General features: G+C 37.2%; 1 protein-coding gene across 8 annotated transcripts in view; it reads left to right on the forward strand.

Moving 5' to 3' along the window:
* SNX14 (sorting nexin 14) overlaps nt 1–27,828 on the forward strand; it is a 58,970-nt gene that overhangs the window by 9,390 nt on the left and 21,752 nt on the right. For 4 of the 8 annotated variants that reach the window (XM_041119343.1, XM_030042833.2, XM_030042825.2 and 1 more), the window contains 13 exons: nt 1,130–1,173; nt 6,503–6,590; nt 10,746–10,830; nt 13,114–13,270; nt 13,582–13,657; nt 14,510–14,554; nt 14,642–14,722; nt 14,867–14,981; nt 16,896–17,051; nt 17,338–17,462; nt 18,589–18,647; nt 23,155–23,181; nt 26,086–26,218. In XM_041119343.1, the coding sequence (XP_040975277.1) occupies nt 1,130–1,173; nt 6,503–6,590; nt 10,746–10,830; nt 13,114–13,270; nt 13,582–13,657; nt 14,510–14,554; nt 14,642–14,722; nt 14,867–14,981; nt 16,896–17,051; nt 17,338–17,462; nt 18,589–18,647; nt 23,155–23,181; nt 26,086–26,218 (1,191 nt within the window). The remainder of the gene's footprint in view (nt 1–1,129; nt 1,174–6,502; nt 6,591–10,745; nt 10,831–13,113; nt 13,271–13,581; nt 13,658–14,509; nt 14,555–14,641; nt 14,723–14,866; nt 14,982–16,895; nt 17,052–17,337; nt 17,463–18,588; nt 18,648–23,154; nt 23,182–26,085; nt 26,219–27,828) is intronic. The other 4 variants (XM_030042850.2, XM_030042842.2, XM_030042861.2 and 1 more) reach the window with 2 other exon arrangements.

Raw genomic sequence — 27,828 nt, forward strand, 5'->3', positions numbered from 1 at the left:
TTTTTTTTTTTTTTTTTTTTTTTTTTTTCTTGGCACAGTCTGGTGTTTCCCCTTCCCTTCGGAAGTCTTCTTTTTGCTAATTGTGGTGCAAGGACTGTGGCATTAACTTGAAACTTCTGTGTAGGTGTAAGGAGAGGTGTCAAAGCTGCAGTCCGGCCAGCAGTATACCTTGTGTATATGGTGGTGGCAGCCCGCTGGTTGCACAGGGTCTGTCACCTCCTCTGTCTCACCTCCTTCTGTGACATTGAAAGCCAAGCTGAACCGGGCTGTGCCTATGGCATGGCTGCAACAGCACTGGTTCTTCCTGATTAACCTAGGTTTTATGGTATGGAAAAGACAACCACAGACTTGACCTGTGAGGAACAGGTTTGATGGAAAGGCTGGAAAAGATTCTCCAACAGAGATATATGCAGGTGGGATATACAGGGGCTACGGAACAGGAGGGAGAAGGCCATGAGGATACACGTAGGACAAAGACTTTGGGAAGTGCTCTGGTTGCGACTTCAGGAGATGGCTGGACCACAAGGCGGGCTTTGTTGAAAGCTGTGGTGCAGGATGTGGAGAAAGCAGAATGGCTTTCCTAGGAATTGCTTTTTAGGATTCTTCTTTTCCTTTCTTTGTAAGTGGTGAGCATACAGGATTGACTGTCCCACTTTGAGGGTGGAGGAGAGCTGGAAAAGGTAGAGGTTTGGATGAGAAAGGATAGAGATGTGTAGAAGTGTAGGATGGGTAACTGTGCCTGTGTGATACTCTGCACTACATCAGAAAAGAACGGGGACTAATCTGAAAAATTAGGGAAGGGCTGTTTGAGGTAAGATTACATTTTTCATAGCATTCGCCTAACAGTGGCCACAGCGCTGTGCTTATGTTGTTGATAGTGCTAGTGGCAGCTGTTTCACATTGATATCTGATGAAACCATCACTTTGTTGGTATTTGCCCAAAGTACCGAGTATTATGCAAAATGATTGATCTGTCAATAGGATTGCAATGTGCACATTTGTATGTTGAAGTTCTATGATGTGTGAATTATGTTCTATGAGTTTTGGAAGGTGTTTGTGTTTTTAACTCTTCTAACAGGGATTTATGGTAAACTTTATTTAGTAATGCAGCTGTCTTTGTTCTGCGCAGGTGCTTGAGTTGGTGCTGGAAAACTTTATTTATCCATGGTACAGGTACGAGCTTTACCTAAAAGTTACTATTTTTGAATATCATAAATATTTGTCAAACTGTTTAAGAAATAGTCACCTGAAAATAAACATTTCTATTTCTTTAGTAAAAACATACTTTTAAGTGCTACAGTTTCATCATTTTATTGTCACTTAGCAGAGTAGAACAGAGTTTTTAATAATTTAGGCATGATAGAGGTGGTTCTGAAATTTGTATTTCATCCTAAAACCACTTATAGATTATTCATTTTTATATGTTAATTTTCTAATAACTCTTACTTAGAAATACATTTGGCTTCATTAAAACCTACGTGAAAACTCAAAAATCCCCAGAAATTTATTTCCAGATTAGAGGCATACTGATCTTCCATACTGCTTTTTAAAAAAATAAATCACTTTATAGTTTTTTAAAACCAAAAATTATACTTTTAATTCATGTAGAAGAGGTATTTTGAATATACGTTGTGGCCACCTTGCAGAACGTCTGGTGATTTGCTGAGTTTTAAGGCTGCGAGTGGTTATGCTGAGTTGAATAGTGTAGTACTATGTAAATGACTTTAAAATAGCATATAAAGGAAAGACTATGGCTAATTCTTTTTTCTGCTTTTTTGCCTTGTACCTTTATATATTAATTAGTGCTTCAGAGTACTTTGTAAGAAGATACTAAAAATAGTTTTAATTGATCATGCTGGCATTAATGTGTTAGAACAACATTTTGCCTCAGTTCTGCATTTGACTTTTTCATTGGATGGAAATGTTCAGTTTTGCGCTAAAAGAAATTTATACTTTTTTTTCTTTTACTCTACACTGTTTGTTTTCTGTCTTTCTGGGATCTAAAACTTTCTGGGCAGACTTCTTTGCCTGATTGGTTTTTAATTGTGGCCGGTACCTGCATGTCTCACATCTATCTTTGTGCGATGAATACACTGAAGTATAAAACCTAACTGCTTATGCAAACAGCAGAGGGAGCTGTAGCACCGCGTATGGTGAACGGTCAAGTTGGAAAACTCAAGGTTTTTAACTTTCAAGTATGGAGAACTAGAGCATGTGCCATTGAGCTGTTTGATAAAGTGACGAATATAAGGGAACCATCTTCTGTATGTCATAATTTGAAATTAGGTAGGATTTTTTGGCTGGTGGAAGGTGTCTTCAATGTCTTTGTTTTGGACTGAGAAGGAAACTTGGATTCCACATATTACTTGCATCTCTGACACCTAAGACAGTGGAATTCTGGAACACATCATATGGTGGTGATAGTAATAATGTGTAATTAGAAGTGCAGTGGAAAATATACTTGGTATGGAGCCAGTCAGCCTAAATTCTGCTATATCTTGCCCTCTAGTGAGCTGTATAGATGTTCTGCACTGTCTTTAGTTTTACATGGCTGCACCTCCGGCTTTTGAACTAGCTCCATAAATTCACACCATGCTGATCAGACCTAACAAGCTTTCCACTAACCTGAAGTACGGGGAGTTCAGTGAGCTATAGTGCAGTGAATATCTGAGTAACTCTGCAGGAAGCAACTTGGTCCTCGAAGTCTTACAGGTTTCAGCTTAACAGTAGTAATGTCAGATCTGGTCTCATTCCCTCTAGACATTCAGGTGTTTCTGTGCTTTCCAGTATTCCCAGCAACAGTCGTGCAGGGAGGCCTGAACTGTGTGCCTGTGTGCGGCCGTCTGAGGTCTGTCGTGTAGAGCATATTAGTTCTGACTTTTCCTACTTAGGTGTACCTGCACTGTTTGCATAGTTCAGCTCACCCTCAAGAAAGGACTCTTGCATTCATGAAATGTTTTTTCTGAGTTAAGAAACCTCACTGACTCTGGATAATTCTTCACAGAGCCAAATCAGAAGCCTTTGCATCCAGACTATCCTTGTTCAGCAGTGTGGGTAACCACCAGCAGGCAATTCAGACTTGCCAGACTAGGTTGGTGAAACAGTTTGCTGCCTTCCCTTGCAGAAAAGTCTGGGCATAATTCCTTATGCTAGCTGCCCCCCCCTTCAAGTGAATGGAATTTGTGCAGAAGCTACCTCTCTCTCTCTCTTTTTTTTTTTTTTTTTTTTTTTTAATTTAATTGCATTTTGTTTTATTTTAATTTTTTTTGTGCCCTGCCAGCTGATGCTGTCTTGCAGCACCTTGCACACTGGACATTAGAGAGGTAACATGACGTATCTCACTCAGAAGCCTGGGAAGTGTAACACTTACCAGAAATGTATGTTGCAAGATAAAATCATACATTTATTGCTCAGGAGATAAAGTGCTATAAGCAGGGAAAAGCTGTGTTTTATGTTTGTTTCATTAATAAACTGTGTAAGAATTTGTAATATTTTATTAGCACGTTAAAATTTAGAGGCAAGCATCCCTAAACTTGGATTGGTTTAGGGGAATGAAGATTAGTACTTAAAATCCAGTGAACTCTACTGAAATAGGTAGTTATACCTACGTGCATTTTTTTCTTTGGTATTTTTCAAAGTATTTATACTGGTTATATTTAAATATTTGTGTGTTAAGAATTTTTTCAACTATACTTGAAGAATAGAGCATGGTTGTAAGTAATCCAAGTTTGTAGAGCTACGAAACACTGCTCCGAGTCTATTGCTGATGGTGTACGCTGTACAATAAAACTATATAATATCTTGCTTATACGAGCCTCATTTTAAATAGGAGAGTTTAAAGGTTGAATGAGTCACTACGTTTACTGCATTTTTTTGGTCATTGATGCTACTGCAACTCCAATTCTCTCAGATTAGATTAGAATCCAGTAATTACCACATTTTTGTGATACATTACTGTGAAAACATTTTTCTTTGGTAGTGACTAAAACCAGTGTTTTCACATATGGAGCTGCTTCTATTTTAAATGCAAGTAATGCAAGAAAAATTCAGGATTTCTGTTGAGTTACAAACCATAGCTTTACAGTTTTATCAGCTTGCAACTTATTTTCTACATGTTTTTGCTAGGAGTCAGCCAAATTTCATAAGAGTAATTGACACATGGAGAAAAAAAAAATCACTTTGGTATTTGTATATGGTTTTCATTTATCAGTAGATCCCGTAAGGCTTTCCTGCAATAGCAGTTGGGTGTATCTCTTTTGAGACATTGGACTCAGTAACCGTTTACAATTAACAGACTGAGCCTTTTTCTTTTAGCAAATCTCTCCATTACACTGACAGTTGTGTTTTTAACTTTTTCCTCAAATTCTGGGAAGATGCAGCCAATTTCTAGGATGTTTCCAAGCAAGTTATTTGGACCTTCCACTGTGTCACTAGAGATTTGAGATTTTATGTGTTTTTGATGGTTTTTTTCACCCGTCTTCAGTATGCTGGTGGTTAAAAGAATGTCTCCGCAAACCTATGGCGCATTGTGGAAGTACGTGGCATAAAGTCATGTCCAAGTAGAATTAGCCAAGATACTGGTTATCCAAGTGTCCATAAATTAACAACTCCTTGGTCCAAATGACTTCATGTATCTTGTTTGTCTGTCAAATACTGGTAATACAGTCATACAATTTGTTTGCTAATCCCTTGGCTGCTTTTGATAGTGTGGGTATTTGCTAACCATATTGCTTCCAGAATGTCAGCTGCTGATCTTAAAACAAACCAAACCTTCCCCTACAGTATTCTGATCTGCATATGATTAGCTGTTAGAGGATGGTTGTATTCCTTATGCCAGGCTGCTTTCTTTAAGGTGCTTTTTCATGCAATTAGTTGCATACTTTGATGGTCAGGTCACCAGTATCTGTACCCGGCAGTTCATCTTCAACGTGCGTTTGAATGCTATATAACCCAGGCTAACATTGCTTTAAAAAGTGGGATGCTGAATAATGTAAAATGATGTTATAGGCATAAAATTTTTATTTTTCAACTGTGCTGTTGTTGCTTGTACTGATTTTATTTTTTTTTAATGCAAATAATATTTGTATTTACTACATATGCAAACTCCTTTATCATTGCAAACTGTGATGATTTTTATGTATGGTCATTAGCTAAAGCAGAATGTAACTTTCTTTGTTGTATCATTACTCAGCTATTATAATGCAGTTTTACCAATATCTTTAGTTATAATCTTATGTCCGTATGTGCTTAAATGCAGGTAGACTTTTTATTCTTTCTGTTGCATTTTGTGGAATGCTGTTATCATGGTCTCTTTTTCCACTCAGTTTAGTTGCAGTTTCTGCATCTAAGACTTGATGTGTTTCCCATTTTCATTCGGTTTCCCAAAAAAGACATGGAGTTAGGTATTTTTCTTCCTGAATCAACTCTAAGTATTTTTGCCATGGTTTTTCACTGAAAATACTTTATTGCAGCAGGTGGAAACTGGCAAGCCAGATAAAAAGTTTAGATGATATTTAGACATAGTGATTTGGGAACCTGTTTAATTTCTCCTTTATTTCTTTGTTTCCAAGCAGAAACCACATTAAATAATTTAAATTCTGTTCCAAGTAGCAATAGGTTGAGGTTCTTGTTTTGTTTTCTTTGTAATTGATGGTTTCACATTTCATGCTACATCAAAAGTAGTTCAACTTTTTAAAAAATAAGTTCTGTCATTTGTCAGTTTCCTGTGCTATGCTTTCTTTTCTCTTCTAGGAAATGGTAATCTCTACTTAGACCAGAAATAGGCCCAATTTTATATTTAGAAGAGAGAATATTATTGTATTAAATGGCATCTAAGTATTAGAACTTGTTGAAAAAATACCAGTGAAAGTTTTCTATTGGAAAAGCCTGAGCTGAAATACAGGGGATGTACCTTTTTCATTAAAAGCTACATGAGAAACTACCAATTTTATAATAAAACTTAAACAAAAGAGGTTAACAAAGCCAGATTTGTACTAAAACAGAAGAAAATTATTTGAAATCTTGGAGTATAGAATGTCTTGTAGTATGCAATATGGAAAATCCAATTTTGACTAGCTTAACTGGGGTATGTGCTTGCAGTACTCTTGTTCCAAAGGCTTTGCCGATATTAATTCAGTTTCACTTCATGCCACTGAACTAGGAAACATTCACATGTTGGAAACTAAGTTAGATTTTACTTGGTCAAAATCATGCAGACAGTATATTAGAGCAGGAATTGGTACATAATTCCAATTTACTGACATATTTCTTAAGCCATTGTTGTGTGCACAAACATAGTGGGAATGGGGTGTATTTTGCTTGAGAGGAAGACTGCTTACTCTCAGCGCGCACTTGGTAGCTTTCATTTCAATTAATACCAGTTGAAGTCTCACTGTTGAATGTTCTTATTCCAGCTTTTAGTAGTACCAAATATATTGTGGTTGGATTAATATAAATGTATTTTATTCTGTTTTCTTACATGACGTGCTTTACAACACTGCAGAAATATTACTGATGATGAATCCTCAGTGGATGAACTGAGAGGCACGCTGCGTTTTTTTGCATCTGTATTAGTTCGGAGAATTCACAAGGTAAGGTGACTTAAAGGTATCAAAGTTGGTTTTCCATCAGGAATAACTGATACTCATTTGTAGCGAGTTCTTAGATTTTTTTTTTAAATGGTGATTCCAAAATAAGTCTTACAGCGAGTATAGGCAGTTTCCATCTAAGTTTCTTCTTTGCATTATCTGTTCCCTCCTTCTGGAGCTTATCCCATTCCTGGTTATAAACCATCTTTGAAGATTCATCATTGGAAGTGTTCAGCATCAGGTTGGACATGGCTTTGAGCAACCTGATCCAGTGAAAGATGTCCCTGCCCATGGGCAGGGGGTTGGACTGGGTGATCTTTGAAGGTCCCCTGCAACCCAAAGTATTCTATGATTCTTGCAAATGAATATATTTTTTTACACCAGTGCAAGACATTATTAAAACCTTGGGATGATCTTTTAGCTGTCTTTTAGTGACTTAATCCAAGTGGAAACAGTTTTGAGAATTACTGAAAAAGAACTATAAGAAAATGGTTACCAGTGTACCTGTATCACAGCTTCTGCTTGCTTGACTTTTTTAAATGCAGGCAAGGTCCTTGCATTGTCTATAAAGAATAGACTGTCATTTAAGAACTAAAACAGGTATCATTCTTACGTTAATGTAGTTCTTAAGAAACATTCTGAAGGCTAAAATTTTTTATTTGCTGTGTTTACTATACTAGCACAGATACTCTCTTCTCTGGTAAAGTGCTTCAAGCCTGTTTTACAGGAACTGCTTCCAACTTTCTGGCTGTTCTAAGCAGGAAGAGTTGCTAACTCAGTTTTCAGATTTATTCAGCGCTGGCCCCTCTGTTGGAGCAACTACTATAAATGTGGTTTTTTTTTTCCCTCCTTAGTAACAGCAATATTTCTTGAGCTACAAGTTGTACATGTACTCTGTCATGACTGATTAACAGCCTGATTCTGTCCTTGTAATATATCAAATCCAGATGACTTTCTTGTTTACTCTAACTCAAGCCTGTTGCTTTTTAAAATGAATATGGGGGAAGATTAGGAAATGTCTGTGTAGCACAGACATTATATGAAGGTGTGAAAGTGGAGTAAATATTTCAAAGTGAAAATCTAGAGCAAGGTCTTAAAATTTAATTTGGAGTTGTAATACATGCAGGTGTCAGTTGCATTATTTGTAGATTCATTGTTGATTCAGAAAATGATGATGTCTCCTCTATTGATCATGTAATAAGGTATTAATCATGTTAGATCAGCTATAGCATCTTTAAGTAGAGTGTTAATTTACTATATCTGCCTTTGACAGTAATGAAGTAAATGTAGTATCTTCAATTCCATGTATCTGGGTAGACAGTACGTGCAACAAAAACTCAAGACATGTACAAGTATTAAGCACTGTCAGGGGAACTACAAAATAAAGGTCATCACAGAAATGCATTTCTCTTTACAAATGTTTAGATTTATTTGTATCCATTCTACAGAATAGTACTATTTATTTTGTCTCCTTGTGTGAAGTGGTACAGATATCTCAAGCAAAATGATACTCACAGTAACTTTGGGTTTTGGAACAAAATTGAAACTTGGCATGCTCGGCCATGCAGGGGAGCATGGTGTTTCATGCTATGCTATATTTTTCAGCTCATACTTTTTTTTCTGCTGAACAAGAGTTTCTGTGTGTGCACACACCCACATACAGATTCAAACAGCTTCAATTAATAGCTGTGATGTATATACTACTGAAAATGTTGTGTGTAGAAATCAGAGTTGATGTGCAAGTTGCAAATAAAATACCAACTTTTTGTCATTTTAGGAATCCTAGCTTAAAGCTTCAGTATTTTGCTGAAAAGAGTTATGACAATGTTTTATAGCCTTTCAGCTCTGATAAAGTGTCCTTTATAACCTCATTTGAGGAGCAACTCGTCACCGATTGCGAAATAAAATAGTCTTATACCTTTGCCAAACAGCTGTAATTTGATTTGTATTTATTATTAAATGCTTGAAAGCAATAGTTCTAGCTAATAGAGATAAAATTTTTAAATTCAAGAACTACTATGTGTAAGAAAAAACAGACTGTTTTTTTCCTTTTTTTAGGTTATATTTTTATACTTTTTTTGCCAAAGAATCTTCTGCTTTTGAATTAAGACTTAAAATTACAAATTGCTTCAGTGAAAAGAATTCCTTTGTTTTCTGTTTAAGGCTGCCTAGGTGGATTTTTTGAGGCATGGTTTTTGAGCACTTCAGACCAGTCAGCTCTTTTAAATATATGCTGAAATACTTCTCTCTCTCTCTCTCTCCCCCCCCCCCCCCGCCCCGCATTTTCTTTGTTGTGGCCTTTTCTGGGTTGGTTATGGGTTTTCAAGGGAAAGTGGAGGGTTTCCCTTTGTGTGGTGTGGTGTAGCTAGCCCTGCATCTGGTTGAAATTTCTGTCAAAAGTCGATAGTGTCTGCTCCAGTGTCAATAACGGTTTGCTTGCTGTGCTTTTTGACTTACCTCTGCAGGAATAAACACTCCCCTATCCCTACATTCCATAGGAAACTCTTGATTTATTGAAATTACTGTTGAAATGTGAGTCCCAAAGGACAGGGTTTTTCCATTGATGGGTAGAAGCTCCTACTTTCTTGCTTGTAAATAGGAGTTGACCTTAATTCAGTTAGTTATTTTGAGGCAGTTCTAGTCAATTGTACTAGCTTGTCTGGGCTGGCTGGGTCAGGTCATAGCTATGCACCTCAAATATTACTGGGGAGGGTGCAGGAATACATGCTATTCACCTTGTACAAATGAATAAAAATCCCAGCTTTTCTCTCAGCTCTAGTGGCCTTTGCAATTACATTGTCTCTTTCTTTGTCTGGCAAGAAGCACTTTTATGCTTCTGTTTCATTACTTAAGGTCTTTATTTGACTTAGTATTGAGGAAGGACAAACTCCATTAGGAAAGAAACTTGTTCAGAAGTCTTAAGTTTTGAACATTTGAAACTCTATGTTTCTCCTTCTCTGAGACGTCTTTTGGTCTTGCTTAAAATAAAGGGCATGCAAAGTGTAAATCAGTTTCTAGAGAAGTTTCTGTGGAAACTACTGCAGCTTATAAAGAAGAATGCTTTGAAACTGCACAGGCAGGGGACTGACTGGCTGTGGAGAGAAGCTCTACTGCAAAGGGCCTGGCCCCATGGAAGACAGTAAGCTGAATATGAGCCAGCAGTGTGTACTGGCGGCAAAGAATGCCAACAGTAGAGCCAGTCTATCGAGGAAGGTGATTATCTGCCTTTACTTGATGCTCTTCAGACAGCAGCTAGAATACTGCATCCAGTTCTGGGCTTCCTGTTACAAACCAGACATTGATAGAGTGGGGCAAGTTCAACCAGGGGGCCACCAAGATGGTTGGGCCTGGAGCATTTGACCTGTGAGGAGGTGACTGTCTTCATCTCAGGAGGTTTTCAGCACCGGGGTGGATACAGCCCTGAGCACCCTAATCAGAGCCTGCTTTGAGCAGGAGGTTGGACTAAGACATCCTGAGGTCCATTTGCGCCTGAATTGTTCTATAATTCTCCTTTCATTTTCATAGCCATCAAGGAAAGTATAAATGCAGGAATCTAATGTAATCCTTGATTAAATCATACATGCTTTTTGTTCGTCTTATGATCACGTGATATCGTTGTTGGCACTAACGGTCGTCTTGACTCAGTAACTCAAGCTTTCTTTTGGTTCTGCCATCACCTGAGCTGTGACATTTTTTCTGCATATATATAGAGAGGAGGGTTTCGCTTTGCTTTTAGTCCTTGTGGACATGATTGCTGAGGGTTAAGGTACGCAAGTACTAGAAGCAGAGCATAGTTAACTTGCTTTTGTTGATGGTCAAATCTTCATGTAGAACTAGGCTTCATATACTGTGACTTGGAAATCAAGCTGCATTACTATAATTATTGCAATGGAAGAATCATAATGGGAACAGGTTGACAATAAATGTGTTAACAGTATTGTTTATGGCATTTAATTCTACATGATGTTATATGCTTTGCCCAGAAGAATGAGCATACTGTCAGTTCATCTGGAGAATTCATGGGTTGTTTCTTAAGGGTTCATTTTATGGTTAGAATGGGGACGTATAAGCAAATTAGTATGTTTGTTAGTTGTCTGTAATAAATTTTGGGAAAAAACCCTAGAACAATTCTGTTTTCATTTTAAAACTATTCTTTAGGTGGATATTCCAACTGTTGTAACAAAGAAAATGCTTAAGGCAGCAATGAAACACATCGAAGTGATAGCCAAGGCCAGGCAGAAAGGTAATGTAAAGACTTGATATGTTGTCAGTTTCAAGGGGCAAGTATAAATGTTTCTTTTTTGTTTGCTTTTATATTTTTACTTTGTTTGTTACTATATTTGCTAAATAGTTTCATCCTCACTGCCTTCTCTTTAAAAAAAAAAAAAGTGATCCTTTTGCATTTTTTGTCTGGAGGTTGCAAAGACACATAGGGGAAAAATTACATTACAAATAATCTCTCAGTTTTGATTTTCATTTCCCCATGTTAAAATACTAAATTTCTTTGTATGGTAAACAGGAATGTGGTTTTTGTCTATTCAGAGCAATCAGGATCATTTAGCAATGCTTCTTGAAGTTTTTCCTCTGTATTCCAGATGAGCAGTTATAAATGAAAGGATTTGCATGTCCATGCACTGTACTGTAACTGTAACTCTTATAGCTAGAATGATTTCACATCTGCACACTAACGTGAGCAGTTAGTGGAGTTCAATATGTTGAAAAGTTAGGTTTATGTTTATAAGCCATGGAGGTACTTTGAGCAGTAGCGTATTTAATTGTTATCCAAATAAAAATATCTTCACGAGCCTAATGTAAAAATTACATTAAAACTGCATATTGAAGGAATATTTGGAAAATAGAACACGTGGTGTTGGAAAATAGTTATCTTTATTTTTTTCACTGGCTGTGTTCCACAATGCTGTATCTACTAAATGTGGTTTCATTCAGCTTTTAAGCATAGATGTTTACTTTCACTGGAGTCATGAACTTTCCTCCCTTCCCTCAAAACATCTGCTTCATATTCATAAATACATGCCATTGGTCCTGTGAGTAGTGGATATGAATATCATGAATAATGAGGCATAGTGTGATCACATTAGATGTTTTTCATGGCACAACAACAATTTCAAGATACTAGATGATCTTGTGGTGCTGTTTATGCCAAATTTCCCGTGTCCTTTGATTTCTGCTAAGGAGTTGGAAACAGTTTTCTTTAGCAAAAAAGAACTGGATTTTAAATGTATGCATTGAAAATATAGCTGTTTTCTTCAGTGTTTTAAAGTAAAAGACCTGTTCTCTGAGGGCAGATATGTGAAGTAGCAGCTGAAAATGACTTTTAGTAGCACTTCCTAGTAAATGTTGCTAAACCAGCCACCTGTAATACATGGTTCAGAGGCAGCTTTCGGGTCTTTCTTTGGTTGCTAGTTGAGCCTAGCCTTTTCTGTTTGTTTATTTTCTATATCCTTTTTCAAATGATTGCTTTAGGAGGCATTTCCTTTTTCCCTACTCTTCTCACCCTTACGTCTCTTAGTAATTCCTCACTATTTGGACAGACACCTCCATGATTTGTTCATTACCTGTCCTTGGCAGAGAGCGTGTTCCTCCTCTCTGCTTTTAGTGACACCAGCTAGGCAGATTTATCAGGCAACATGCATTCCTGTATCCCCTATACCAGCTGATACCACTCATGGTTCTTGGTTGCGAAGGACAAGCTAGCAGGCTTCTGTACTAAATTCAGTGTGCTGGAAACAAGCTTTAACCTTCTAGATAACAGGTATGTATTAGGTACCCGACCTGTGCGTGGTGCAGTTCTTGGCATGAGGCTGTGCCGGATTGCTAGTGCAGCTAGGTGTGATTTATTACAGCTCAGTTCTTGCCTTTGAAGTGATATGAGGGAATATAACATTGTTGCTTCTTATTAATATGTATAGTTTTTAATCTGATAAAGCAATTGTTCTTTCAACTCCATACAGCTACTTGTAAGAGGCAGCGCTCTTGCAGATCCGCATGCTGGTTTTGGTTTTGGTTTACGCTGTGTTTAAAATACGTGTTCCTTCATGTTTGTTTCTAAATGTTCTAAGCAGGAAACAGATATAACAGGATTGAATAAAAGTTGATTTAAAATTTTGTTGTAGGCAAGTCAACAGGTAGAAGTCCAATAAATAGGAGGCTATGAAGGAGGTCAGGAAAAGAGCAAGTAGAGGCAGGCTTTGGGCAGTGCAGTTTTTTGGAAGAATCAAACTGTTGAGTCCTTCAATAACTATAAATGAGAAAACATTCTGGAAACCATGCAAACTGCAATTGTTTGGTGAAGGAATTTTTATTTCAGTGTGGGGTTTTATTTTTACATAGCCAGGCTTCAAAGTCTAAGCCAAGGTTCTTTGGTAAAGTTTCTACATTGTATGCCTTTGGCAGTTATGTATGTACTAAAAGTATTAACTTTTTTAGCTCAAATGAAATGCAATCGCCTCTTATTTCACAATAAGAAAAAGCTGAAACAACTCGTAATACTGTTTTTCACTTGCAGTAAAAAATGCAGAATTTTTACAGCAAGCTGCTTTAGAAGAATATGGACCAGAACTCCATGTTGCTTTGAGAAGCCGAAGAGATGAACTTCATTACTTAAGAAAACTTACTGAACTTCTTTTTCCTTATATTTTGCCCCCAAAGTCAACAGAGTGCAGGTATAGAAATTACTTATAATTGTATTCTTTAAAGTATCTGCATACTGTGTAGTACAGTAATTTTGGTGAGGGAAAGAATGGACTCCAAAGTCATCCTCCTCATCCTTCCTTCTTTTCCCTTTGCTTATGAGTTCTTTGACTGGTCTTAAAAGTAGCATGCTTAAGGTATTATTAAATACTAAAATATTTCCCAGTAACATATAATGGCATTGGAAATTTTACTTAGAAAATTATGTAATCTAGTATTGATTCTGATTTTTTTTTCTCTTTTCTTTCTTTCTTTTTTTTTTTTTTTTTTTTTTCCTTTTCAGATCCCTGGCTCTTCTGATAAGAGAGATTCTGCCTGGTTCTGTTTTCCTTCCCTCAATGGATTTCTTAGCTGATCCTGTAAGACTCTGGAGCACAGGAATAATCTTAATTTATTCAGTATTACTGTTTTCCTGCTAAGTATGTTGTGGTAAAGCAAATCATGCACAATGACTTACTTGCTGTGCATTCTGATGGGATAAAAGAAAAAAAAAATATTGTGGCTAATGTTTTTGTTTGTTCTTTATAACTGGTTTGAGTGCTTAAGTGACTGAACTGACTAAAATAAAGTATGGGCATGATCTCTTAAGAATGTATTTTTAATGAGGGACTACAATTCCTGTCAAATGGGAGAATGCTGTGCTAGTACAAGCACCTTCAAATTGCTACAGCTACATTTAAACAAGGGCTCGATTTCTTGAACTCTAGCTGTATGTATCTTTATAGCAGTCTAAGTAAACCAGCCTTTTTTGCAGTTGTATTGAAATAAACTCTTTTGTCCTTAATTCTGCAAATAAGAGGGCATTTATTGCTAAAGATGGAACACCACCATCTTTGATTTTATTTATGCATGTATTTTAATAGGCAAAATTGCAATACTTATGAAGGTATCATCTAGCTGCAAGCAGAAAGTACTGTAGCTGTGGAAGTATTAGTAGTTCATTAGATCTGCACCAACAGTAGAAATACTTTGTAGAGCTTTCCTTCACTGGGTAAAGAATGTTTCTGTGCAGGTCTCCAGAAATTCCCTGACTTGCAAATACTTGAAGAGACTGCTGAAGGTCAATTCTCAAACGTGTTGCCAGGCTTTGATTTTCTTAAAGTATTAATATACTCACAGGTTTAAACTTGGGCATAACATAGTAGTGAAGTGATTTTTATCTAATTTTTTGAGTTTCTTTGATATTGATTTTGTGTTGTGTTTTCCTGCAGGACACTGTCAACCATTTGCTGCTGATCTTCATTGATGATAGTCCAGTGAGTACTGACAAAGTTAAAACACTAGTAATTTGTTCACCCATTAAGGAAGCTTTCTTACCCAGTTGTCTCATTTTTTTTCTGCAGCCTGAGAAAGCAACTGAACCTACTTCTTCACTGGTTCCATTCCTTCAGAAATTTGCAGAGCCAAGAAATAAAAAACCATCTGTAAGCAAAGGCAACATTTATTTCCCTTCCTGTTTTGAATAAGTGTTTTACTTTACCTGCAGTTTTTATTCTACAACTCTTTGCATTATTTATGTAGTCACTGAATGTTTGAAAATTGGCTGACTGCATTTTTAACCTACTAAGGTCCTGAAACTGGAGCTAAAGGAGATCAGAGATCAGCAAGACCTTTTATTTCGGTTTATGAACTTCCTGAAACAGGAAGGGGCAGTCCATGTGCTGCAGTTCTGCCTGACTGTAGGTAAGATTGCATACATGTGCTGAGGTATATTTGATGATCTTTAGAAGCTTTAAGCGTTTGCACGTTGAAGTGAATATTCGAAGTCTCAAAACTAGGCAGCATTGTTAAGCAAAAGATTACCTTTCAGGATCTGTGTTCACTTACTTTAATATGTCCTGATTCTTGAATGCTAATCGTGGCAACATTAATGTCAGTGTGGACTGTAGGTCTTAAGTGTACTTCTGTTTATTGATAAAGGTTGGACATTTTAAAAAAGAATATTCTTGTAATATTCTGGCCACTGATAGAAAGTACAGCTGCCTTTTTTTTAATAGGTGGTTACTAAAGTATTACTAAAATGAGCTGTTTGTCACGAAAGGCTTCTCATGTTGTTTTTGCTTTAAAATTCTGATTTCTGTAAAGAACAGAAATGATAACAGGAACATTAAAGGTGTTGAAACCTTCTACTCAGAAATGTGTACCTTGGCTATAAAGCATGCATTTGGGTTTACCGTTATACAAGTGTTGTTTGAAAAGTCCTCTGCTTTCCAATGATAAGGTTTTCTGTGAAGTTCCTGTAAGTTGGAGTGGTTTATTTTGAGTTTTTTGGTCAACTAGTAGTTAATTACTGGCTTACCAAAGTAATAGGGTTTTTTTGTTTTAGTGAACAAGTATTTCCATGTTGCATAGGAAATAATGGGTGTGTCTTCATATCCCAAGCCCATACATACATCAGAAAGACGTGAAATTAAATTAGACAGACTTTATCTCATAAAATACTGCAGAAATTGTTAATCACTACGTAAGAGAAATATCAATAATCTCTGCGCATGCAGCTTCTTACGTGCTCATAATCCTTCCCGACATGCTGGCTTTTTGTCAGAAAAACTCCTCACCAAAAAAACAACAAAGCGATTACCTTTTTAGTGCTGGTGGTACCTGCAGGGGGTTCTAAGCTGACCTTTCTAGAGCTCTTTAGAGCTGTTTCCTCTAGCAGAAAGGTTACTCAAACTCTGGCCCATGATCGATCTTTTTTTCTGGGTAAACTTCAGCATTTTCTTCCTTCTAAACTTCTGTTGCATTCTCATAGGTGGCAAATCTGTATATTGGCTGATAAAACAAAGAATGAGATTTAGGTGTCTCAAGTTATGGTGTCCCAAACTGCCTACTCTTGGCGGTTCTTCACTTGATAGAAATATTTTGAATAAGAAGCACTTACTGAGGAAAATAAACCAAAAAAATCCCAGAAGGGTCTTGGTAGACTTTCTCTGAAGAAGTTTGGTTTTGTCTATTGAAAAATGAATCAAACGCTACCTTATTTTCCCTTCTTTCTGGCCAGTAGTCACGCTATTAACGCGGTCGGCTAATAAATCAATAGGATTGCACCATAATTGTGCTGAATAGAATTTTTGTTTTTCTCAGGGGACATTCATTCTCAAGTTAGTCTGATATTAAAGACATTATTGAAAGTATTATGATGGGTTGGGTCTTAGGAATGAAATAGCAGTAGAATAGGCAGATAACTGGTATAAAGGGCTGTTGGGGCTCTATGTGTGTTTAGCATGAACTGGAAATCACGCTAAAAGAAAACTACAATTTACAACGTGGTAATTTAGGAAGAAAAAAAAATCATTCTTCGGATTCATTCTTCTACCAGGAACAGTTTCATGGATTTATCCTTACTGTGATAAGGAGCAATTAGTTTGGATTGCAATATATTTTTAGTAAAATTTTATGAACAAATCTGAATTATAGTTAATAAGAAGGCAGCTACCTTATTACGTGAGATTTTGAGATGTCTTCTGTTTCTATTAATTTTAAAGTTTTACCAATTACTATATTTTCTGGAAAATGAGTCGATGTTATAGGTTGCTCAAGATGCTATTTGTTTGCCAAGTTGATCAACAAATGCATTTTCTTTCCTTTACGTCTTAGAGGAATTCAATGACCGAATTTTGCGACCAGAACTATCAGATACTGAAAAGATGTCTCTTCATGAGGAAGTACAGAAAATTTACAAAACTTATTGTTTGGATGAAAGCATTGACAAAATCAGATTTGACCCTTTTATTGTGGAAGAGATTCAAAGGAGTAAGTTTGAATTTGAAAGGAATAATTTACACTGGAATTTAAACAGCATTCTGTAATAAAGTGAAGACTTACTCATCTAAATGTGATCAATCTTTACTTTTGTCATAATTTTAAAAATTGTTACCCCCTTGCTATATTGTGCTTAAGCCTTGTCTTGTCAGTTTATTTCTATTTTTTGTCAGACTTACAGTAGCTTGCAAAGCAATTGCAAACTCAGACCAGAAACGATCAAATTTTATATGCCCATATATATAGATCTATTTATATTTATAAATTTTTTTTATAGTTGCTGAAGGTCCGTATATGGATGTTGTGAAACTTCAAACTATGAGGTGTCTTTTTGAAGCTTATGAGCATGTACTATCTCTACTTGAGAATGTTTTTACTCCTATGTTCTGTCACAGTGATGAGGTAAGTGTGAAAGATTTGAAGAGTAGTCTTAAATCAAAATTTTTGTTTGTTTGTTTGTGTGTTTTTGTTTGGTTTTTTTTAGGATACCCTATTTACAACACTCATGTGCATGCGAAACTGAAAAATATGTCTTCATTTTCCACTTTAGTTAGCATGCCAGAGCTGGGACCAATCTCAGTAAGAAAATTGAATTTATTCTAGTTCAACACAACATCAGCAGAATAAAAAAACCCTTCATTTTTTGATGTAAAAATTCGTATATATTACTGCTTTACAAAATCCTTTCCACCCCTTCTTTTATGATTGCAAATTTGGTACAAAAATAATCTGCGTGATAGACATAGAGCACTATTAAGAATCTCTTTATTTACTTTTTAAAATATAATAGTACTTAAAGGAAGATACAAAGGTTGTCGTTAGGTACCTTCAGCGTTATGCATTCCAGCAGTTAAAAGTCAGGTGTCTGTTTTCAGGACAGTCATTCAAAGCAGTTTAGTAGGCATTTAAGATTGTTCTATGATTGCCATCTGAATGCAAGTTTCAAAAAAAAAAACAAAAAACAAACAAACCCCCACACTGGGTTGACAGTTGCCAAAAGCCTTCTAATAGGAAACACTTTAAACGCAGGGGTGAGTCTGAATTCTTTTCCCTTTTAGAGTTTGTGTGTGTAAATCAGGTTGCATGTTAAGCTTCGCGCATTTGTTTGAAGCAGAATATATTGACTTGTCCTGGGAGTGGGTACTTGCGTTACTTGGCGTTATTCTTAATAAAGTGTATTTCTCAAAAAGGGTTTTGATGGTCATCTTGCCCGTAATAGCTATAATGCTTCAAATGCTTGATTGTTTAACAAGGAGGAGACGTGGATTTTGATGCTTAATTTTAGTTTATTTCCATTTTGGTTTTTGCTTTTTAATCCCAAGACTATGTAAAGTAAAATAAGTAGTCCTGCGAGCATGTATTGCAAATTTGGTCTGTCATTTTCCAGATGAATATTCTAACTGCTAGATTATGGTCATCTTGCCTTTTACTTCCGTTCTTGTTTCCTGAATTCTGCAATGTCGTTGCATAGTACCCCTTACCTCAGTTAGTCCAGTGTTTTCTTTGATACCTTATTTGTCTGTTGTAGTACTTCAGACACCTTTTAAGAGGAGCAGAGTCACCAACACGCAATTCAAAGTTTAACAGGTAAGTATGGTAGAATTTTAAGTGTTTTTCTTTGGGTTTTAGTTAAAAGCATCAAAATATTAAACCATAGGAATTTTGCTACTGCCTGATACTAACTGTGACTAAATTTTTAGCTCTACTTTTTTTTTCTAAAATGGACAAATTACATGCTAAAGGAGCAAGTAATGTTATACAAGATGTCTCTTCGCTTTGAAGTGTTTTACATTAAAGAATTTAAAAAGTGATTTAGACTTCAACATTTGAGAAGGGGGAAGGGAAAAATAAATGTACAGGGAAAATAAGGTAACATGGAAATAAAGTGGTGATGTAATTGACTGTATATAGATAATACCATTTGGTTGGTGGAAAGTCTTCTTGGATTTCAGGTCTTACAGGGATAGGTACAGTGGACCCTGTGTCTAACCAACCTGGTCATGCAATGGGAATCTCCTCTTGTTGTGACAAGGAGGATTTGCCATTTCTCCTAGGTCAAATATGTTTTCTGTCCCCCAGCTCTCCCCATTCGTTGCATAAATGTAGCGTCAGAAGCCTTGTTTCTGGGTTTGGGCTATATACTTTCAGACTACCTTCAGGCTCCTTACGGCCTGTGGAGAGGGAGAAGAGCATCTCCTGTGGTATGGATGGGTGATCTTCTGCCGTAGGGTTGGCTTGAGTAAGCTTGAGGTCTCATCATTTCTTGTCTTTCATTTTATGCTGGATGGCTCGGTCATAGATTAGCCCAACTGAATTGCTCTTATGGTCTAGCCAAAAGAAGGAAAACTTCAGTGAGACACTCTTTAATTTGGATAGGCTTGCTTTCTTGGTATGAAATAAGATCCACAGTACTGTACGAAATGTTAGTGTTTATCATCTTAGATTACTCTTCTAGAGGAGTAACAGCAAATTATTTAACTTTTTCTGCTTTCATTAGAGATACACCTAGCAGCAGCCCTCTTGATTTGCAGCCTGGTGTGAGGTGTATTATTGTGAGATCCCTTTCTTCTCTGCTAACATTCTTTGAAAACTACGTGATCATTCTCTTTAATATATCTCTGATGATGACATCTATTATGTAGTCTTTATAGTTCTTGTAGATCCAGGACTCAAGCTTTGGTGTAGTGCTTTCTCAGATTGGTGCTGACAAGCTTCTGTTTCTTAGCAAAGAGGTGTGGAAGGCAGCTAGACCAAACTGCTTTTTTATCTTATGTGATACTCCACTAGGAATGGTGACCTTAAAACACACTCCAGCTTCTGTCGAAGATGGCTACAGGGTTTCATCCAGATGTTTAAGTCTGCCTTCTGGTATCTTTCCCAAAATTATTCATGTCAAGGGTTGAAAGTATCCTGTCATACACTTCTTAAATCTAGTTAAAGTATGAAAACATTTAGGTCACCTCCTTGGTGCTTTGCTTTCCAAAACAGAAAGGGTGAAATTACAGGCAGTCTCTACCTGGAGTTTTTGAAATACATCTCTGGCTACAAAATAAGCAGATCTTGTTTGGGGACTGTTACAACATATTCCCCTGGAGTTCAAACAGCATCCATAGCCTTACTGAAAACGTATCTGGTTTACATTATAGAACAATTTGAATGCCCTGAGTATATATGCTGGTTTATGATACGAATTCAATATTGGGGCCAGTTCTGTTTAATACCTTTATCAATGATCTGGACGAGGGGATCGAATGCACCCTCAGTCAGTTTGCAGGTGACACCAGGCTGGGCGGGAGGGCTGATCTGCTCGAGGGTAGGAAGGCTCTGCAGAGGGGTCTGGACAGGCTGGGGCGATGGGCCGAGGCCAAGTGTGTGAGGTTCAACAAGGCCGAGTGCGGGTCCTGCCCTTGGGTCACAGCAACCCCACGCGGCGCTGCAGGCTTGGGGAAGAGTGGATGGAAAAGGACCTGGGGGTGCTGGTCGACAGCCGGCTGAATGTGAGCCAGCGGTGTGCCCAGGCGGCCAAGGGGGCCAACGGCATCCCGGCCTGTGTCAGAAATGGTGTGGCCAGCAGGAGCAGGGCAGGGATCGTCCCCTGCACTGGGCACCGGTGAGGCCGCACCTCGAGTCCCGTGTTCGGTTTTGGGCCCCTCACTGCAGGAAAGACACTGAGGTGCTGGAGCGTGTCCAGAGAAGGGCACCCGAGCTGGTGAGGGGCCTGGAGCACAGCTCCTGTGAGGAGCGGCTGAGGAACTGGGGCGGTTTGGCCTGGAGAAAAGGAGGCTGAGGGGAGACCTCATCGCTCCCTACAACTGCCTGGAAGGGGGTTGTAGCGAGGTGGGGGTCGGTCTCTTCTCCCAAGTAACTAGTGATAGGATGAGAGGAAATGGCCTCAAAATGCACCAGGGGAGGTTTAGATTGGATATTAGGAAAAATTTCTTCACCAAAAGGGCTGTCAAGCATTGGAACAGGCTTCCCAGGGAAGTGGTGGAGTCACCATCCCTGGAGGTATTCAAAAGACGTGTAGATGTGGTGCTTAGGGACATGGTTGAGTAGGCATGGTTGACGGTTGGACTTGATGATCTTAAAGGTCTTTTCCAACCTAAACAATTCTATGTGTCTATACTGTATGTTCCTGAAGTGGTGCCTTAGTGATTATTTCCATGAAACAGAGGTCCTATCTGAGATCCTATCTGAAAGTAGTTTGCCTTGTTGCTTTGGAGTTTCCCGCTGCAGAATCTGGTACAGACAGTCACTGCCATGGGGGAAAAAAAAGGTTACTTATGGAATTATTCCAGATGTTATCCATATGCACATACCTTACCCAGCCTTCTCTTCCCTATTCTAGCATTAGTTCCAGTTGAGAGTAATTATATGCAAAGAGATGAGTTTTGTTTTCCGTATCTTTGATGCTTTGCTAGGGGTGTGTGTATTGCATAGATACCGCTGGTTAAAAAGATCAAGTAGTAGATACGAAACTCCAGTGGAATGTACATGTGGGTAATGTGTTGAGAGATTTCAGTTATTGTAAGACAAGAAAATTATAGAGCAGTTTCTAGAAAATACAAGTGGGAAAGTAGGAAAAAGTGACTATCAGTGTGTAATTTCTGGTTTGAATGACTTCTTTGAAATATACAAAATAATCATAGCTTTTTGTGTACAGATAGGACAAATAAGGTGCTATGAAAACTGGTAAGGTAATAGATGAGAAATCCCAAGTATTTCTGGAGTGTAAAGAAGTCACATTGACGTTATTCTGGTAACTTGATAACTAGCTGTGGTTGTCAACAGTTTAACTCTGTAACTGATATTTTCCACCTAATGTTTAATGTGTGTGGCCAATGAAAACTGATGTTTTAAGTTCCAATTCTGGTGACTTAATTTGGGTGTGTGGAAGACAGGACAAGAATTCCCTGTTCCTCTCTCATATTTATGTATCTGTAATACATTACTACATTACTTAAGGGTATTCTGTGTTGGCAGTCTAACAAAAACAGAAAAGCCGTTATGTGATATAAACTCCCAGATTTCTGCATAGCTGTTTATCTGCCTTGATTTTCTACACACCATGACCACATATAGAAATAGATGTATCCGGATTTCTCATCATTGGGATAGCAATAAAATTAAAACATTATTCAAGTAAAGAACCAAGTAGAAAAGATATTAACAATTTTGGGGAGTGGTTAGGAGTAAAACCCACAGAATTTAGTCTGTAAACAGCTGTGTGCAGTGTAATTCTTTGTCACCATCAGTTCCAACTTGACAGGTTATGTTTCCAGTTTCACGGTTAACATGACTAAAGACAGTGTAAGATGCCTTAAAATCAGTTCCTCTTGTAAAACAAAATGTAAAATTTGAATATTTTAATATTTTTGTCCAGAATTCAGTAGCTTCAGTGAATTAAAATTGTGTGGGATGACTATGTTTATGGTTAATCCATATAAAGGTCTCTGTTGGAATTACTGAGTTGATGCCTGAGGTATTGGTTCCATGTACCAGGTTATGTAGAATGTCAAATATACATGACAGTTCTTAAAACCTGTGAAATAAAAAAAAAAAGAAATATTTTAATAGTGGTTTTTACTATATCTAACAAAGGGGAGTGGGGGTGGTGTTATTACATAAAATAAGTCCACAGCCTTTTCTTTGTATTGGCCAAATGAATTATGTTCCTACATGACTTCTGAACATAGGTTATAGAAAAAGTTAGCTGCCTGTTTGGCACTACAGGTAACTTTAAGAATGAAAGTAGTTCTTTATAAATTGGTAGCTGCTTGTGCTGAATGTCAGTGAAGACCTGAAAGTTTCCATAACCGAGGTTTTAAATTCAAAGGTCAAGATTGTGGTGATGAAATGTGCAGGTACCGTTCGCATTTCACTTTCTTAGGATTTTAGGTCAGGAACTCCTAATTGTACCACATTTTTTATTAATCTGTAGTGATAGTCAAAGCCTATTCAGTTTTGTTGGGATAGGTCTGTCAAATTTGGGTTGTTTTGTTTTTTGGTTGTTTGGGTTTTTTTTGTTTTTTTTTTTTCTTTTAACATTACTTTCTCCTGGGCTCTGAGGTAATTTATGTGCCTGTCGTTGCAGAAGTAGCCTGAGTTTGGATGACTTCCGGTAAGTCTATCTAACACTCGATAAATGTTCTGTGTTAGTTACGCTGCATCTATCATGACTGCATCATACAGCCTTTATAACAGCAATTAACTGTCCATTTTATTTGTAAAAAACATGTGAATGTCCTGTCTGGACTAAACTGCATTTTTCCACACAATAAGCTTTACTCTCCATGTCCTCTTCACGAGTGTTTAGAAATTGCTTAATTACTAATTTCACAAGGTTGCAATATATTAATATTGTTTGCTGTTAATGATTTGTCTGTTGTTATTAGTTTTGAAATATATTTGCATAACTTGAAGCTTTTTTTTTGTTGGCCTGTGACTGCTAGCTGCTCCAAAATTTCCTTTACTCCATGTCACATTTCCAGATCCTGTTTGAGGTTTTATCCACTTAACTGCTTGTTTTATCTTGCACAGCTGTGTCCAGATGACCACTGCCTAACATTGCATGCAAATATAACCATTTTTTGAATATTATTAAGCACTCGGAACCAGCAATTTCCTAAATTAGTTCTCTGCAGCTTTTCTTGTGACTGTTATAGGTTTGATTAAAACTTATGTTATTTTTTAAAATTTGCTCTAGGTAGTCTGTGATCACCCATTAATGCCTTAATAGCTGTTCAGTGGTTTGTTTTCTTGTTATTCATGCCTCTTCAAATACATGCTATCCAAACTCAGAAAATGATTTTTTCATTATGGGCTTTTCCTTAGAATTTGTCAGAGCATCAGTATTTCATATATTACTCATACAGTCTTGAGGGAACATTATCAAAGTATAGAGACACTTTTTATCTTTTATGTGTCAGTTCATTGTATTGAGTTATATATAACTTGCTAGAGTGTTGAGCAATAAGAAGTACTTGAGATGTTAAGTGCAGTTCATTGATCTGTATTAGATTTTCATTCTGATAACTGTTTCTTTGTATGTATTTTTTGTCCTTGCTCAGCTTCTTCAAAATTTTGATCATCCTGTTGTCTGTCCATCTCTGCTAACATCCACAGATTTTTTTTTTTCCCATGCTCATCTAATTTGGTTTGTGCTCTGCGTGCTTGCTCAAGGATTTTTGCCAAACCAGTCCTATGTTCTCTCCATGCGTTGTCCACCATGTGTCTGTGTATCCTTATTCACCAGTTTGTGTTCTGAATTTGTGTCTCTTCCTGTGAAGAGAATCGCATCCTAGTTTGTTACTTTATACCTGTTCCAGTTTAGTGATTGCTCTGTACTTACTAGGTGGGATCTTTGGGCTCGGCATTAGGGCAGGAACGGGTGGTTCCTAGCTATCAGGTTTAGTCCTGGCCCCATACAGCTCAGTACTGCGGATCAGAGCAGGAAAGAACTGATCTGAGCCTGGAGTACTCTTATCAAATCTTTGAGCTTGTGCAAATTAATGTTTTTGCTCAAAAACTTGAGAACTGCAGAAGTTTTCACAGGAATGATGAAAACTTCTTCAAGAGTCTAGCCAGAGGTCTGAAGTGTTAACCTTTTAGAAAAGCTGTCTAGTTTTGTTTGAATAAGGTCTGTATTTTGCTAGCCCAGTGTTTAAGCTCTTGAACAAGAATCAGGTAGGTCCCCAAGTTCACTTCAGCACAATAACATATAGAAGAAATTGTTTTAAAATGGAGTAAAATTGTTCAAACATGGATTTAGAGTACAAACAGCTGAGCAACCTTATCTTTGTTTAGCAGAGATAAATAAGATAGATGGTGCCTGTCTGCTTTGGATCTGATAATAATATGAGATGGAAAAAGCAAAATATTTGGAAAAATAGTGGATTGTTTACACAATTTTAGTGATGTACACAGTCTGGGTAAAATTATAAACAGGAAGGCCGTTAGTAACATGCACATGCATGTTTTGAGTCAACAGCTGATGGTGTCAGCATGGTTTTATGGGCGATGAAGATGCTTTACCTGCTGGTCTCTGCTGTGCTGTTGGTAGTATTTTTTTGTTTTAAAGGAAAAAGAAACACTTGGGATATTTTTTGGTCCTCTAAAGTACTAATTGTGCTTTTAATCTCAGTAATCTATAAAGTTCTTTTGAGTCTTTGATTCTGCAGTTCATGGCATTGATTTTTAACTTACCTATCAACTGTATTTATTGAATCAACATAAGTAACCTTAGGCTGATTCCATATTCAACAAAAATGTTTTTCTTTGCAGAATTACTAGCATTTCTACATAAGAAATAATCTTCAGTGTCAAGTCTTGTGTAAGGGCATAAGAAATTTGTTCTCTCAGTAAGGAGTGCACTTCCTGCCCAATTACCTTTCTTTTTCTATACCTTGTTGCTTTCTGGATGCTTTGTCTTAAGTGGCAAGACTTTAAAAGTCTTCATCTTTCAGTCAGACTGGCTCTTCAAGCCAAGATTCTTCAGTTGCATCTGCTTTCTCTCATGCTTAGTCTTGCTCCTTTCACATTCTTTTTGTCTGTCCCTAATGCTTAAAAGTCGAGATCTATCTTGAATTATACGTGCTTGTAAAATTCTGGGATGTTTATGTAAAAAAAGTGCATATAAGTACATGGAAAAGGACAGAGTTAGGGACCTTCTTGGTGTGCGTGCCTGTAGCATATGACAGTTTCTGCTGTCAAAACAAAGTTGTTTTGCATAGTTAATTGTTTATTCTGTCTTGCATTTCTGGGATACTATTGTTAAGTGTTAATGTTTGCTCATGGTTAAACATATGGGAATCCCATATCTCTTAAAAGTGTAATTAAGAAGTTTTGCTGATTGATCAGAGAACAAATTTGCCATAAATGAATTTCAATTTAAGTGGAATTGTAAATATATTGGCTATTTGTTTATGAAGTTGTCTTTCTTTTCTGTAAATGACATGCAATGGCCTACTGAGCTGCTGTGTAGTAATGTCCCTTGCTTTGTGAACTCTGGCTTCTGTAATCCTAGGACCACACAGAAGAGAGGGGAATCATTTGGAATCAGCAGAATAGGCAACAAAATAAAAGGTGTATTCAAGAGTTCTGCAATGGAAGGAGCTATGTTGCCTAACTATAACTTAAATGAAGGAGAAGATGACTTTGTGAGTAAAAGCTTTAAATTTGTCTAAGTCTTTGTTGTTAGTGGGTTTTTTTCTTTCCTTATTTGAAAATGTTAAGTTTCTGCCTTTACCTCTGTCTTACTTCACTGCTGGGTTTCCATGTGCTGGCTTCTCATTAACTTGCCTTGTTTTCCCTGTATTCATTCACAAGGCAAGGCCACACTCCAGTTAGTGTGCCTTGCAGCTTATTGCTTTAGTACAGAGAAATACTAAAAATAGCGGTGTCAGACATTTTTGTAACCAATGAATTTTTCTCTAAAAACTTGCCATGACCTTTTATAATTCTGGATAATGAGGTATGCATGCATGGCTTTTCATCTGAAGCTTGCCACAAGACCTTAAAACCATAGAGAAAGAGTGGAGAACTTGCTGTCAAGTTAGTCTGTGATGCAGCATTTTCTCTAAAGATCATAAGCCAATAGTCCTTTCTCATTTGTGTTGGGTGTCTCACTGAACTAATGTTTTTCTTTCATGCTAAACAGCAATGAATAGAGCTAATGGTAGAATTACTGCATGGGACATTGGTATCTGAAGCACAGTTGGGGGACAAATGAAAAATTTTAAAAAGGGAAGAGGAGGGAATTGGTCAGAAGCTATTGGTAGTCATGTATTTTTTATAGTGTGTCTGCCAATTCAACCTTTTGTACTTGTTCCCAACAAACAACACATTTAAGCATTTATCACCTTGATAAACTGCTAGCTCATTTTCCACAGCCTAAAGATGAAAGTGTAAGCATGAGTTTATATTATTTACCTTGTTCAGAATTGCTTTCAGAAGAGGGTGGGAAGGACTCAGCAACTTAGAACTCTAGGTTGCTTTGGTGTTTTTTAAGAGGAGGAGGGAAAAAAAAAAAGCTATTCTCTCTACAGGCTAAATCTTCATATGTGTCATGCCTTTAAGGGGGCAGAACTGTTGCAATTAATTTCTTCGACAGTTCTTGTTGTTGTAACTTCTCTCTTTTTGAGATGAGATTCTAATGAAAATGGGTTCATTTTGCAGCATTGCTGCTGTAAATTCTGCTAGCCAAAGGTCATGGAAGTATAATTCCCCTGTAGGAGAGGAATTAGTAGAAGTATAATTGAAGCAGCGGAGCTCAAAGAAGGAATATGTTTTTGTGCCAGAGCACAAGAAGTTACTTGTGAGAAGTTCCTGAATTCAGCGAGGGAGACAGACAATAGAGTGTCTAATCCTTACTAAAGAAGGTTTTTGACTGGGCAGAATGATTTTAGCTTAGGCAAGAATGGAAAGTTTTAAGTGCAGCATAGTCTCAAATCCTTTCATTAAATAAAGGGAGGATACTACATTTTTACTAAAATCACCTTAGACAAAATTTGGAAAATACCCAAGTCCCTTCACTTGGTAAGTGTGGATGGGAAGAAGAAATGGGAAAAGAAAACACTAAACTGTTCTAGGGTTACTGTGCATCTGAACAGCTGGACAGAGCCGTGACTTCACTTCATGAGTGAATACTGAATATACTGAATTCAACACTAATAATGTCACAATAAGTGCTGAGGTATAGTTTCCTAGCAGGCATCACAGGGTCAGAGGAAGAGCTCTCTGGGACAAGAAAAATGTGATCAGGGAAATG

Source organism: Aquila chrysaetos, chromosome 2 (assembly GCF_900496995.4).
Source record: "Aquila chrysaetos chrysaetos chromosome 2, bAquChr1.4, whole genome shotgun sequence".
NCBI lineage: Eukaryota > Metazoa > Chordata > Aves > Accipitriformes > Accipitridae > Aquila > Aquila chrysaetos.